Source organism: Felis catus, chromosome C2 (assembly GCF_018350175.1).
Source record: "Felis catus isolate Fca126 chromosome C2, F.catus_Fca126_mat1.0, whole genome shotgun sequence".
Taxonomy (NCBI): Eukaryota; Metazoa; Chordata; class Mammalia; order Carnivora; family Felidae; genus Felis; species Felis catus.
In genome coordinates, this window is record NC_058376.1 from 104,726,372 (window position 1) to 104,740,241 (window position 13,870).

The 13,870-nt window shown below is 42.2% G+C and overlaps 1 protein-coding gene across 2 annotated transcripts in view; it reads left to right on the forward strand.

Moving 5' to 3' along the window:
• Positions 1-13,870, forward strand: part of LOC102901165 — a 44,914-nt gene that overhangs the window by 12,011 nt on the left and 19,033 nt on the right. For both annotated transcript variants that reach the window (XM_023260179.2, XM_045037361.1), the window contains exons 4-13: positions 1,216-1,272; positions 1,597-1,626; positions 5,271-5,315; positions 5,673-5,720; positions 6,085-6,131; positions 6,241-6,290; positions 6,565-6,782; positions 6,894-7,144; positions 10,206-10,340; positions 13,304-13,442. In XM_023260179.2, the coding sequence (XP_023115947.2) occupies positions 1,216-1,272; positions 1,597-1,626; positions 5,271-5,315; positions 5,673-5,720; positions 6,085-6,131; positions 6,241-6,290; positions 6,565-6,782; positions 6,894-7,144; positions 10,206-10,340; positions 13,304-13,442 (1,020 nt within the window). The remainder of the gene's footprint in view (positions 1-1,215; positions 1,273-1,596; positions 1,627-5,270; positions 5,316-5,672; positions 5,721-6,084; positions 6,132-6,240; positions 6,291-6,564; positions 6,783-6,893; positions 7,145-10,205; positions 10,341-13,303; positions 13,443-13,870) is intronic.

A 13,870-nucleotide genomic window follows, 5' to 3' on the forward strand; every position in this document is an offset into this window, starting at 1 on the left:
ATAACTTTCCGTGTATGTGCTTGCTGAATCCTGATCCTGCATGGGGGCTGGGGCAGTGTCTGCAAACTGGGAGGAGGAGAGAATGCGGATTGGTAGTGGGGGCTGAACCTGGCCAACAGATTAGGCCTCGGGTGCTTCTGGGATCTGCTGGGAGAGTCAGGGTGCCCCTGGAGGTGGAGGTTGGAATCCAATTGGGAAGCGGGTGCAATGCCCTCTGAGGGCTCTTAAGGTGGAAAGGAGGCTGGGAATGGGGAGTGGAGGCTGGGGCGTTAGCAATTGGGGGGTGGCAGAGAGGACATGCAGAGTGGGCGGAGGGCACGCAGAGAGGTAGGAGAGCCAGGACCGACCTCATGGGAGCACCATGCGAGAGGGGGAGGTAGGTGTCTACCTGTGGGAGTCATTTTCTGGGGGTTCATGGTCCTTTAGGGACATCACGGAGAGGATTCCTAACTAGTGGTGGGAACAGAAGCCTGATTGCAATGGGCTGAGACACTGAGTTGGGGGTGAGGAAGTGGAAGGAGACCAAGGACACAAGGTCCCCATTCTTGGGGACCACTCTTTCCAGAAGTAGTTGCATAGTGTGGACTGAGTTTGTCCTGTGCTTCAGTCAGTGGCATTTACTCTCCAGAATTCTGCACTGTTGTGTCATTGAACTTGTGCATGTGAGCTGTCCAGAGGTGCAAGTACAGGAGGAAGACAGGAGCAGTAAGGGCAAGTCAAGGCTGGGTAGGACTTGAGTGACAACCAAATAAAATGATTACTGCAGGCAAAGTGTGATTTGAGCTCCCACTTAAACAATCAAAGTATATTTTATCCATTTCCAAAGGAAAATCAGCCCCCTTTTATATGAACTGTAGTTTTGGACTCAGTAAGAATTTATTAAATTAAGAAGAAATTAGTTGAGTTTGAATCTGTTTTATAATATATATAATTACGGGGCACCAGGGTGGCTCAGTCAGTTGAGTGTACAACTCTTGATTTCAGCTCTGGTCACGATCCCTGGGTCGTGGGATCAAGCCCCTTGTCGGGCTCCATGCTGAGCATGGAGCCTGCTTGAGGTTCTCTCTCTCTCTCTCTCTCTCTCTCTCTCTCTCTCTCTCTCTCTCAAATTAAAAAAAATAATATGTAGAAATTATTTTACAGAACCAGACTTTAAAAAAATAGTTCCTATTTTTTGTTCACTGTGTACTTCCCCCGGCATATGCCTCTATTCAGGAGAGGACAGCAGTTCTGAGGACAGCAGTTCTGAGGACAGCTCTGAAAGTGAATCTGGTGAGTCACATATGTCTTTTTTAAGTTATAGAATTCTAGTTAAACATATGAACCTTTATTTGTATTTTAAACTAATGCATACATCCCTTATACGGTGTGAGGACACATTACCAGTGTGGTTTTGTGAAGTCCTGAAAAAAAATACTTACATGGTAAATACTTTCTAGCTGGCAAGCAAAGCGGCCGAACAGGATGAGCTGAAGAAGAAAGACAGGAAGTGGTTGCTATTGGCGAAAGGCAAACATTTTACCTATTTTCCCATTAGCCCGGGTTTCCTCTTGGTTGTCAAGAGAATTTGATTTAGACTTTTTTTTTTTTTTGTAGATAATGAGGAACCAGAACCAGAAAAAACAAGTAAGTATATCCTTCCTCTGAATTTTATTTTTTGTTGTTGAAAGGAAGAAAGGGAAGGATCGCCTTTGTTACCAACTGCTTGTTCTTTATCTTTTAATATGCCAAATTAAGGTAAACATTGGGAAATTTCTGTAAGCGTTTTGCAGATTTGAGCTCCCTGCACTAACACTATGTGGCATATGTTCTTGATCTGCGTTGACCGCAATCTACAGTGCGGCCACAAGCAGGCCTGGCTTCCTTCTGTGGTGGTCGCTGCTCACAGATTACAGCAGAGTGAACTCTTTGCTGCTGCAAATGTACCATTTGTGGTTTAGAGTCTCCTGGCATGCCATTCTAGTTATTTGTGAGCAACTTGAGTATGAAACCACTTTAGGGGCATGGATTCTAAATATAAAATACGGTTTTGGTCAAAAGTTTTGTAAGTGACTAAGCTTTTATTTTAAGTGATTTTATTTTACTGTAGGATTTTTTTCCCAGTTCTTAGACTGGGATCTGCCCATGAACACTGTAGCAAGTCAGTCAGAGGGCTCCTTTGTAATACTATTAAATAAATGAAATCACTTCACTCAGAAGTCTTGTGTAGAACCTGATTCTCTCTGCAGCTTCCCAGTGGGGAACCTGTGATAGTAACTGTAAGTTTCTTGCAATCGTGTTATGCATTGATAAGAACCTGTAATAATCTGTGTATCACCCTTGCAGAGATGTCATATGCTGATACCTATAAAGAAAAAATGTGTGCCTCAGGTCTCTATACATTATGGATGATTTTCATCCTTTAAAAATGCAGTCAAAAGTCTAGCCTCTATAGAATGGTTTAAGATAGAAATGAAATTAGAGAGCTGTGCGTTGGGATCAGGTCTCTGATGTTATCCCTGGTAATAACTGGGTAAAGGGCCACAGGGATACGGAGTCTGGAGGCAGGACGCTCAGGCTGCAGAAGCTAGGCCTGGCCCAGGGCCTCACCAGGGCAGGCAACCTAGGAGGAAGGCATTTGGAGTCGGTGAGGCTCAAGATAGGCTCAGAATTGGGTGGGAGGGTGCGGTCGTTCTCAGCAGGGTGTGTGTGGAGCAAGACACAAGCCCTGGCCCTTGGCTGGATTAGACTTCTTGGTATTCTTTGGCAGTGAAAGTGGCCTCGCATCTTCTGTGGGCTGGCTGAGGATGCTTGTCCTAGGAGTGAGCCCCAGGTCATGTAAGGGGTCCTGCCTCCCCGCAAAAGTATTCTCTTTGTTAAAAGAGAGTTTTTATCCTTCCCATTAGAGGAGAGATCAGAGAGGTACCCACCCATTCACCTCCATTCTCAGGTCAGGCGGAAAGACTAGGTAGGCCACCTTGGAGTATTTGCTCCTCTGTGGGCTAGCAGGCAGCGCAGGCCCACTCACCCTCCTCATGAGTGGATATGCTTTCTACTCATGGGCATGAACTCTGGGGCCACCCTCGTTATATGGATTGAAGGGAAGCTGCGATTTACAAGTTGGGGAGAATTACATCACTTTTCTCTGCTTTGGCTGGGAAGACGTGGTCAGAGACTCTGTATTTGCAGGCTGGTTAGGATTCTCGAATCTCTTTCCCTTTCTCTGCTCCCAAGGCAGAAAAACATGGGGTGTGGATGAGACACAATGTAGATATACAGCCCATAAATAATTTATAATTTTATGATCCTTCATAGGACAGTAGCTGAGGAAATATGATTGGAGGATTGTGTGATGTAGGGTTTGGGTATTTCACATCTGTAGTATTCTGAGTCCAGGACTCTGAATACTTACAGTCTCTGTTTGCCACTTTATCTTAATGCTGTTTTTTTAAAATTTTTTTGTGTGTTTTTATTTATTTTTGAGAGAGAGAGAGCGCAAACGGGTAAGGGCAGAGAGAAAGGGAGAGAGAGAATCTCAAGCAGGCTCTGCACTGTCAGCACAAAGCCTAATGTGGGGCTGGAACTCACAAACTGTGAGATCATGACCTGAGCTAAAGTCGGACACTCAGCCGACTGAGCTACCCAGGGGCCCCTTAATGCTTTCTTTTAAAGCTGATTCTGTCTTATAAACCCTGGTCCCTGGATACTGCCCCAGTAGGCCAGGAATCAGGCAACTTGTGTGTCTTGGGCTGGAGTGCTCTTCTGGGGAGTGTCTGTACCTTCTGGGCATTGGTGATGGCATAGGACCTTGCATATGTGTTGAGGAGCACCTTACCCATGGGGTGACCCTCCCAAAGGTTGTTCAGACCTTTAAAATATAAGTGACAATGTTGTTGTCTAGAATTCTTGAATTTTGTAATGAGTCCCGCTTATCACCAGAGCAAAATACTAGTTAATAATAGTTATCTAACACTTCTGAGCACTTAGGGAATGGTAATTTGTGTTCCTAAGTTTTGGGGGGTGATATTATTCTAATCCCCATTTGACAGATGTGGAAGGCAAAGCATGGGGAGACTTAGTAATATAACCGCAGAGTCCAAGCTCATGCAACTAGTGGCCAGTGTAAATAATAGAAGAACTTATTGCTTGCTCTTTCTTTCTTTCTTTCTTTCTTTCTTTCTTTCTTTCTTTCTTTCTTTCTTTCTTTCTTTCTTTCTTTCTTTCTTTCTCTCTTTCTCTCTCTCTCTCTCTCTCTCTCTCTCTCTCTCTCCTTCTTTCTCTCTCTCTTTTCTTTCTCTGTTCCCTTTCTTTTTTTTTTTTTTTAATTTTTTTTTCAATGTTTATTTATTTTTGGGACAGAGAGAGACAGAGCATGAACGGGGGAGGGGCAGAGAGAGAGGGAGACACAGAATCGGAAACAGGCTCCAGGCTCCGAGCCGTCAGCCCAGAGCCCGACGCGGGGCTCGAACTCCCGGACCGCGAGATCGTGACCTGGCTGAAGTCGGACGCTTAACCGACTGCGCCACCCAGGCGCCCCCTCTGTTCCCTTTCTTAATATTATTTTTGTATTATGGAATTCTAATCATTCAGGAAAAAGTCACTGAGCACTTACCAGGCCCTAGAGATACAGTCCTCATGAAGCTCACATTCTAGCAGGGAGAGAGACAGGAAGCAGGAAACACTAAACTGTACGGTGTACCTGGTTGGGGAGATGCCCTCAAGGAAAACGAAGGGCGAAGAGTGAGTATGTCAGGCAGGCCCTCTTGCAGGGGAGTGTGTGTGTGTGTGTGTGTGTGTGTGTTTATGTGTTTGTCAGGAAAGCCTTTCAGATACAAGGATGTTTGAGCAGAGACCACGAGGAAGTGAGGGGAGGAGTAGCATGAACCTTTGTAAGAGGAGACAGTATGGGCAAAGGCCCTGAGTTAGGAGTATGCTTTGGGGATGGAGAAATGGCAAGCAGTGACAGGAGGGCAGTAGGTGTGGGGAGGCAGGCAGGAAATGAGGTAATGGGGAGCCAGATCATATAGGGCCTTGAGCCCTATGGAAGGAGTCTGCATGCTATATCAGAGAGTCTTACAATAGTTCCAGTTTAAATATGCTTAAAATAGGATGTTGATTCCTTTCTCCCAAGCTAATCTCTAACTCTAACAGCTTGAGGGCTGACGCCAGCCAAGCATTTATCATGGGCCACGAAGGAGTCTTCAGTGGGGCTGCAGCCCTCCAGGAGAGACACCGGCCTAGGTGAGGAATAACTAATGAAGAGATTGCTCATGCCCCTCTTGTCTCTACAGATGGGGAGCCAGGAGAGTCTTCCACTGAGGAAGCTTCTGCTCAGGGTAAGAACCAGGCAATATGCTTACCCTGCCAGTTTCCTCTGTTTCTCTCCCATGACATGTGGGTCAGGTTTGCAGGATGGAGACAGAGCCTTCACTGCTGCATAAAAAGATCACATAAAGATTTATGTGCCAAGATGGGGTGCACTGAAGTCACATTCAAGCTAATTTTCACACCTTAGACCTGCAGTGGGATAGACAAACATGATGTGTCATGTGTCGTTGGATTAACTCCTGCAAGTGTTTAAATACATGTTTAAACTCCTGTCAGTTGGGAAGCTGAAGGTGGGTACTTAAGTAGTACATGACTTACCCTGTGGATGACTTGTGCCAATACATGTGTGATGATCTCTTTCACAGTGCAAGAGTGGGAGGATAAAGACTTGCCCAAGGATCATTTACATTCAGGTATAAACTTACATGTTCCAAAATATTCTTTTAGATCTTCTTATCGCTGAGGGGCATGTACTTTTGAATTTTGTGATCTGGTCATATCACATATATTTACTAAAAAATTTATCTTTGAGGGGCACCTGGGTGGCTCAGTTAGTTGAGCATCCAACTCTTGACTTCAGCTCAGGTCATGATCTCAGGGTTGTGGGATCGAGCCCTGTGTTGGGCTCTGAGCTGAGCATGGAGCCTGCTTAAGATTCTCTCTCCCTCTGCCCCTCACCCCTGCTCTCTCTAAAATAACAAAAAAATTAAATAAAAAAATTTTATTTGAAAATGCCAATCACATTCATAGAAGTAAAACCTTTTTTCTATTATTTAGAACTTAATAAAATCCAACCTTCCTGTGAACACTGTAATGCTGAAAATGTAAGTATCTTTTAATTATAAAATATGATTTCCTAGTTTGCTTTAAGAAAACAACATTTACTTATATATTACTCGCTTATGTGCATATGTGTGTATACTTTTTCTTCAGAAACAGAATGAGCAAGTGACCCCCAGGCTCCTTTCCCGGGAACAGTTTTTGTAAGTAGTTGTGAATACAGAAGACTTAATATCGTTAGTAATTTAACTTTGTACATAAAAATGACCCCAAATAGGGGAAACACAAAGCAATATCACCAATTTCACACCTTTTATGTAACTACTTGGATTGTTTTCTTTGATAGTGATGTTTCTTCAAAATGTGGTAGAATTTCATTAGTGCTTTTGAATGAAATTAAAAACCTAAATAATTTTAAAAAGTCCTTTGCTGACCAAATGTTAGGCCTAAACAGGTGTTCTTATCTGTCCAATGCAGGCTAAAGTTGGACGCAGAGGGAACTTACCAGTGCACAGAAACTGGCCTGATATTTGAGGTTAACAGAAAAGTTGACATCAAGTATTGCGTTTTGTCCTGGAGCAAATACGCAGACCTGGTTGTTAAGCCCTGGATTGTTGGTGGACCCTTGTTTGATGTTAAATGTGACCCAAACTGTCTTACTTCCATTCAGTTTCCACATTCCCTCTGCTTGGGTCGTAAGTACTCGTTTTCTAAAAGTCTCATTAGTGTGTGCATGTGCGTATATAAGAGTATGTGTGCCATCTGTATACTGCCTGGAACACTAATTTACCTTCATGCTTTAACAGACCATGATGCCAATATGACGTTCAAAGTCTTACATGTTAAAAGTTCTGGGGCCTCGTTAGAATCCACTGTGGATCATTCTGCAACCCATGTCAAGTGGCATGTGAGCTCTCTTTCTCCGGTGGGACCTGTTATTCAAAGTGAAGAAACAGTATACCACCATGGGGCCGTGATTCTCTACAAAGCCATTGACCATAATCCATCCTTGTCTTTTCGAGTGTACATAGCAACCAATAATGAGTCCTTCATTAAGGTAAAGTTAATGAAAATGAATAATAAATGTTGAATACTCTGTGTTCAAATGTTATGCCATGTTTATGTGGGTCCTGTCCCTGTTCATTTAAGTGTCCCCCCACTGTGGGTCTAATTTGGCATAAGGTTCTAAGGTCAGTGCCTTGGTGTGTGCCAAGTCCTCAGGTTTATGGGGTATGGTTGTCTGTACGTGTAAATAGTGTCAAGAAGATGACAGATGGGGAAGTAGCTCTCCATAGATGAGGATGGCCCAGACAAGTAGGCCTGGCTTTGGAGAGGGTTGGCTGATGTATAGTCTAGGCCATTTATTTTCTACAGCCGTGCTACTCAAAATGTGGTCTGGGACCCAGGGGGCCAGGAGTGTTGACATCAGCAGGGAGCTTGGTAAAATGCAAAAGCTCTAGCCCACTCCAAACCTCTAGAATCCGAGCCTGAACTGGGCAGGATTCCCAGGTGATTTGCATGCACATTAAGAGTTTGAGGAGCACCTGTTCTGGAACACACGGGGGAGCCATTTGAGGCCTTTGGGTCAAATGTAGGATGACTTGAGGTTTCTCTTTGCCTAAAGTTCCTCACATAAGATCCACCTCCCAGGTTAACTCATTGCAGAGGACATTTTTGGATAAAAATCGGCCTGTGGTTCACATTCTGAGTTTTGTAGAGCAGATATTCATGAACCACTTAACAGTGTTTAAGGCAGCGAGGCCTGAGGGGTGGGGGTTTGGGTGTTCATAATGGAACCAGTTTTCCAGAATCAGGATGTGATGATTATCCCACTTTCTGAATGCTTACATAGTTAGAGCTGTGGCAGTTAGATCTCCTGTTATACCTTTAGCCATTTTCTGTACAGTTGTAATCGTTTAGAGGTGGATGGAGAACTGAAATAAATAAAGTAGACAGAAAAAACCATGACTCAAAATTGTCCTTTCAGATTTGAAATGAGAGTTTGACAGAAGTTAAGAAAATAAACATAAGATCTGTGATAAAGTGTACAAAATGGTGAGTTGTAGTTTGAGTTACAGAATTTACATTGACAAGGAGGAAGAATTTCCTCTGCCCTACAAGATCCTTTTGGCTGCCCTTCAAGAATCAGGTTGACATGAGACAGATTAACAGGAGAAAATCTAATTTAATTTTGTATGTATTGGGAATCCACACAGATGTGGAAATTCCAAAGACACTGGCAAAATGAGGTATATATGTCATTGTGAACTAAGGAGAAGGGGGCAGCATTCTGGGACTTCAAAGGGAAGGAATACACTTTGGAAGAAAATGAAAAAGAGTAAATGCTTAGTAAACAAGTGCTTGCTGGGCCACTCAGAAGCAATGGAACATAGAGGACTTTGATGAAACAGGCCTTGCAGGGTTCCTCTCTGTCACCATACCTGGTTCATGTCACGTAATGTAGTTTTCTCTGGTGATAGTTCTCTTCCTGGAGGAGGTCCTCTACCCGACTTCTTCTAGGCGATTGTAGGGGAGGTAAAGAGTGTTTCCTGAATCTGCTGGGTTTTGATTGCTTTTTCAAAAAATTTGTTTAAATTAATTTTTTTAAAAATTCAAGTATAATTAATATACGGTATTATATTAGTTTCAGGTGTACAATACGGTTCAACAATTTTGTACATTACCCAGGGCTCTTCATGATAAGTGTACTCTTTAATCCCCTTCACCTATTTCACCCCCCTACCCACCGTTGATTGCTTTTTAAATCAAAATAGCCTTCATGCCAAAGTAGTCTATCTTGGGGTAGCCTTCCCTTGGCCCCCTACAACATGAAACTACCTATTTCCAGTGTTTTTAGGTTGTAGTGTTTGCACAGCTTTAGAAACGTAAGTTATATTGATTATAATTGGCAATATATATTAAAATTTAAAAATTCTATTAAGTAATAGGTTTTTAGTTTCTTCCTAAGGTAAAATAGGCTTCCTTTAATCTTACTAAAGTTAATACTTTCAGTTGGGAAGCTAGTCTTCAAAATAGTATAAAAATAACCCCATCTAAAGTAGAATTACCATGGATTTGGAATAAATATATATATATATATATATATATTTTTTGAGAACAAGAGAGAGCCGGTGGGGGTGGGGGGTGAGGGGGTGAGGGGGGCAGAGAGAGAGGAGGAGAGAATCCTAAACAGACTTCCCACTGACTTGGGACTCAAACCCATGAACCATGAGATCATGGCCTGAGCCGAAACCAAGAGTCGAGCTCTTAACCAACTGAGCTACCCAGGCACCCCGGAATAAAGTACTACTATTTAATGAAGTTCATATTTCAGGAAAGCAAATACAAGTAATTAAAAGGGTATTATCTGTACTTCCTGGGAAGCTGGGGTGAGGGGCTGATTGTATCAACAAATGTAGAAGAAGACACCACTAGAACGATAGGGAGCATAGCATGGTTAAAAGGCAGGATGTGCTTCCTGTTGATGTTTGATTTTTACACCTTCCTGGGTTGTTTTTTTCCCTACATAGGAAGAACTCCTTGAACTTTGCCTTCAGGAAACCTAAATTTCATGTTCAGCTACTCAGCTGTTTTACAAGTGAGCCTGGGCCAAAGTTTCCTTTAACCTCTTTGGGGCATTCAAGCTATACATATAAAATCAGGGACCCCTCTGGGACAGTTGTGAAAATAAGGATGGGAACATGTAAGGTGCTGGGTAGAAACAAACTTCGGGTAAAGCAGAACTGTTGACAATAAAGTAGCTGCTCTCTGTTCGCATCATCGGCATATAATCAATACGAATGTGTAACACTAGCCCTAATTTAATTTTCTCAAATCCTTCAGAAGCAAATTTTAGGTGCCATGCAGGGTGGGTGCTTTGGCTGTAGTGGTTTGGCAGAAAGATGTTTGGGGACCTAGAAGCCTGAAGTGCAGATCAAAGGTGCCTTATTCGCCTCTATGGCATTTCTTTTCAGAGCATCATGAAAGTTTCTCCCTTGCTGTCATTTTGTACAGGGAAATGAAGATAATGCAGGGCGGCACATGCACTGCTCGGATGCTTAGAGTCCTTACAGTTGTTGCTGATGCATTTCAAAACCAAAATCTATTTCTGCCTTCAGGATATTTCCAAGTCTGTAAAGCACTCCTCCAAGAAATTCATGAAAATTGACAAGCCTCCTGTTTGCCAGAAGTTATTGCAGGATGGGAAGAAATACAGACTGATCAGCGAACCAGAAGCCGAAATTACCCCAGAGGTATATATATTTTGAAAACCACTTGGAGTAGCAGCAGGATGTGTATTTTGCAGATATGTATTCTGAAGGTTTTAAAATAATGTGTTTTGTTCCCATTTTTAATTTAAAAGAAAGCAATTGTTTTGCTAAACTTGAAGCTTATTCCAGAGATGCTGTTGAATTTCAGAATTAATCTGAAAAATCGACTTATCTAATCTCTTTCCCTTTAAAAAGGTTTTAAATTTTCTCGAGTTTTTTTTTTTTAATTAAATTCAATGTTAGCTTCAAAGGAATAAAAACCTTAAGCTTGATTTTAAGTCACAGAGCACTGAAGGTTAATGGAAAAGAGTTGCTAACAAGGATACTGGCTTTTCTTACTGGAAGGCATTTGAAAAATAGTTATGAGAACAAATTGTCACTAGGTTTCAACTATTCACTGTACACATGACATTTGTAAGTGATTTTGGTTTCCTGTAAATGACTAAGTTATTTTTAAAACTTATTTTCATTATGTGCTCTGATTGTGTGCCATACCTTATCTAACTAGACATCTGTGTGGAAATTCTTTTTGTACACCTTTTTATGTTTGTTTTATAGTTTATGAAAAGTTGAAAACAACGTTTTGATTCCATTACATTAAAATATGAAGCAAGAGAGAGCTGATCACAGTGGCCCATGTTGCATTATTTTATTATATTATCAGGGGCCTGGTGCCCTGGAGAAGTAGTCAGGTTGATCAGATGGCCTTCTATGACCTTCCTTTCCAGTTTCAAAGGGTCTCTTTCTACCTGGTGTGTTTTGAGCCTTACAGTAGCATGGCTGAAGAAACTAATGTGCAAGGTGGGCCAGTGAACCACTGAGTCCCACAGCCAGGCGGTGGGAGAGCCTGGCCCTGAGCCCCGTCTGCCCTTGGGTCCTAATTCCACAGTCTTTCCACTGGGATCTGAGAGGTTCTCAGCCCTTGCAAGCTGATCAAGCCCTGGCAGATGCTACCTCAAGATGATCACAAGAAGCCAACTGCGGTCTTGCCTGGGAGGTGGAATTAAATGTGAAGGGCTTGCTTAGAACAGTGTGATTCTTGGCCTTTGCTGCAAAATGGAATTCCCAGGGGAGCTTTAAAAAAGTCTGTGGCCTGGGTTCCATCTCCAGAGATACTGACATAATTGGTTTGGGAGTGGCTTCGGCATCGGGCTTGTTAAAGCTCCCAGGGTGACTATAATGTGCTGCCAGGATTAAGAGCTACTAGGAGAGGGAATAGTACACATTCAGTGGGTAAATCTGTCTAGGAAAGGACTGAGATGGTCCTCAGAGCTCTCGTTTACACAAGATGATGGTGGGAGGGCTTTAAATAGTCTAATTCTGCCACCAGTTGTGTGCTCTCTCTCAACCAAATTTCTGGGCTGTAAAATGGGGGATAATCTCCTAGTGTTGCCCAAAGGATCATAGAAAGGTAATGGTTTTGGCGTTCTCTGAGAGTTGTGAAACTCTGTAAATCTAAGGTATTCTTGCTGATTTTATACCATTAATGATGTGTTTAACTGTCATTTATCAAAATTGCCTATTAAAAATCAGTCTGGGATAAGAGCTAAGAGTGTCATGATCTTTTCCTTCAAAAGATGCCAGTATAGAAAGAGACATACTATATTCATGTAAAGAAATAATTTTAACATGTCATGTGGTATTACCATAGAGATGGGTGTGGTGAATTTCAGGAAGGGTTCCCATGTGGTGACATTTGTTCTGGGTTTGAAGGGAGAGAGATTCACCGAGGAGACAGCTCTCCCGGAAGAGGAAACCATAAGTGCCTAAGTGAGGTGATGGGGATGTGCAGCTGGGCTCAGGGAACCAGAATAGTTCCAGGAAATGGGAATGCAGAGGGCTTTGGGAAAAGTGGGGCCACAGGAGAGAGAGAGAGAGAGAGAGAGAGAGAGAGAGAGAGAGAGAGAGAGAGAGATCGAGAGATCTTCGCTTTGTAGGCCTTGGTGACCTATTAAAGGTTGTGAGGATAATGCTAGTGATTTGTAATGGGAAGGGAGAGGGGCAGGTTAAGATCCCTGTTTTTAAAGGTGGTGCCTAGTACATTCCAGTGATTTTTTTTTTTTTTTTTTTTTTTTTAAGTAGACTTCTCCCTCTAGGCTTGTGAGTCAGTCTGCAGAGGAGCAGAGGAGGTCCAGGACAGGAATCAGTCTCTGTAGTAGTTAAGAGGAGTCAGAAGGTGGGGCACCTGGGTGGCTCAGTTGGTTAAGCATCTGACTCTTGGATTTTGGCTCAGGTCACGATCTCATAGTTTGTGAGTTTGAGCCTCTCATTGGGCTCTGTGCTGATGGCGCAGAACCTGCTTGGAATTTTCTCTCTCCTTCTCTGCCCCTCCCCCACTCATGCTCGCTGTCTCTCTCTCTTTCAAAATAAATAAATAAACTTAAAAAAAAAAAGAGGAGTCAGAAGGTGTGGATTCAAATTCAGTTCTACCATTTCCTGGATGTGGATTTAGGCAAGTTTATTAGCTTCTCTGAGATTCTTTATCCATAAAATAGCAAAGAAAGGGTTTGTTGGGGGAAAGGTGGTATTCAGTGACAGAGTGTGGCTAAAACACTCAGTGTAGTTCTGTCAGTGTTTTAAATCAATTCCAGGCTGTGGAATGATCGAAGCAAAAGATGGTGAGGAAGTTTAAAAGCACCTACAAAAGGGTGATTAGTTGGGGAACGTGAAACACTGAAACCAAGAAAGGGCTGAACAGTTACATCTTAAAAAAAATAGGGCCAACATACTGGAAGCCTCAATGAAGTAGAAAAGCAGGTTGGAGTAATGAGGGTCTAGAAGCAAGAGAATAAGAGGGTCTGTGATTAAGGAGTGGCATTTCAAGCATCAGAGTTTCAGTAAGCATTCAGGTCAGCACTGACCCTTCTAGTATTCCTTATTTGACATTTGTTATTGTCAACTAATGCAACTTTTATTTTTAAAAATCCCCCCCCCCTTTTTTTAAGGAAATCGAATTTGTTGACGGTTCACTTTTAAAATTGAAAAGTTACATTGAAGTGTATTTGGAGCAACCAGTGGAGTTTAAATTACTTTTGGTTGAAATGGATTCTGAGGAAATTGTATGGAAAGCAAAGCTGAGAGAATGTAAGTGTTTTTGTGTCTTGAATGAAAACTCTGGTTTGTGGGTTGGTTGGGGTGGGAAGACAAATAGAGTAATTGTCTGTTTCATTACCATAACATTTAAAAATGTGATTAAGAGACACAAAAACCCCATCTAGGCTCTGATTCTCAGGCACCAATGTCCAGACCCCTCGGTCAGTGGGTATAGTTCAGTGAGTATGTGGAAACTTCAGGCAGTGGGTGGGCATAGCCAATAGAGTGTTGTTTTTTTCCCCCTTACCATTCTGAGGTTTGGGTCTCAGATATGTGTGTGTGTGTGTGTATATATATATATACATATATATATATATATATATATATACATATATACATATATATACGTATATATACATATATACATATACATATACATATACATATATACATATATATACATATACATATACATATAC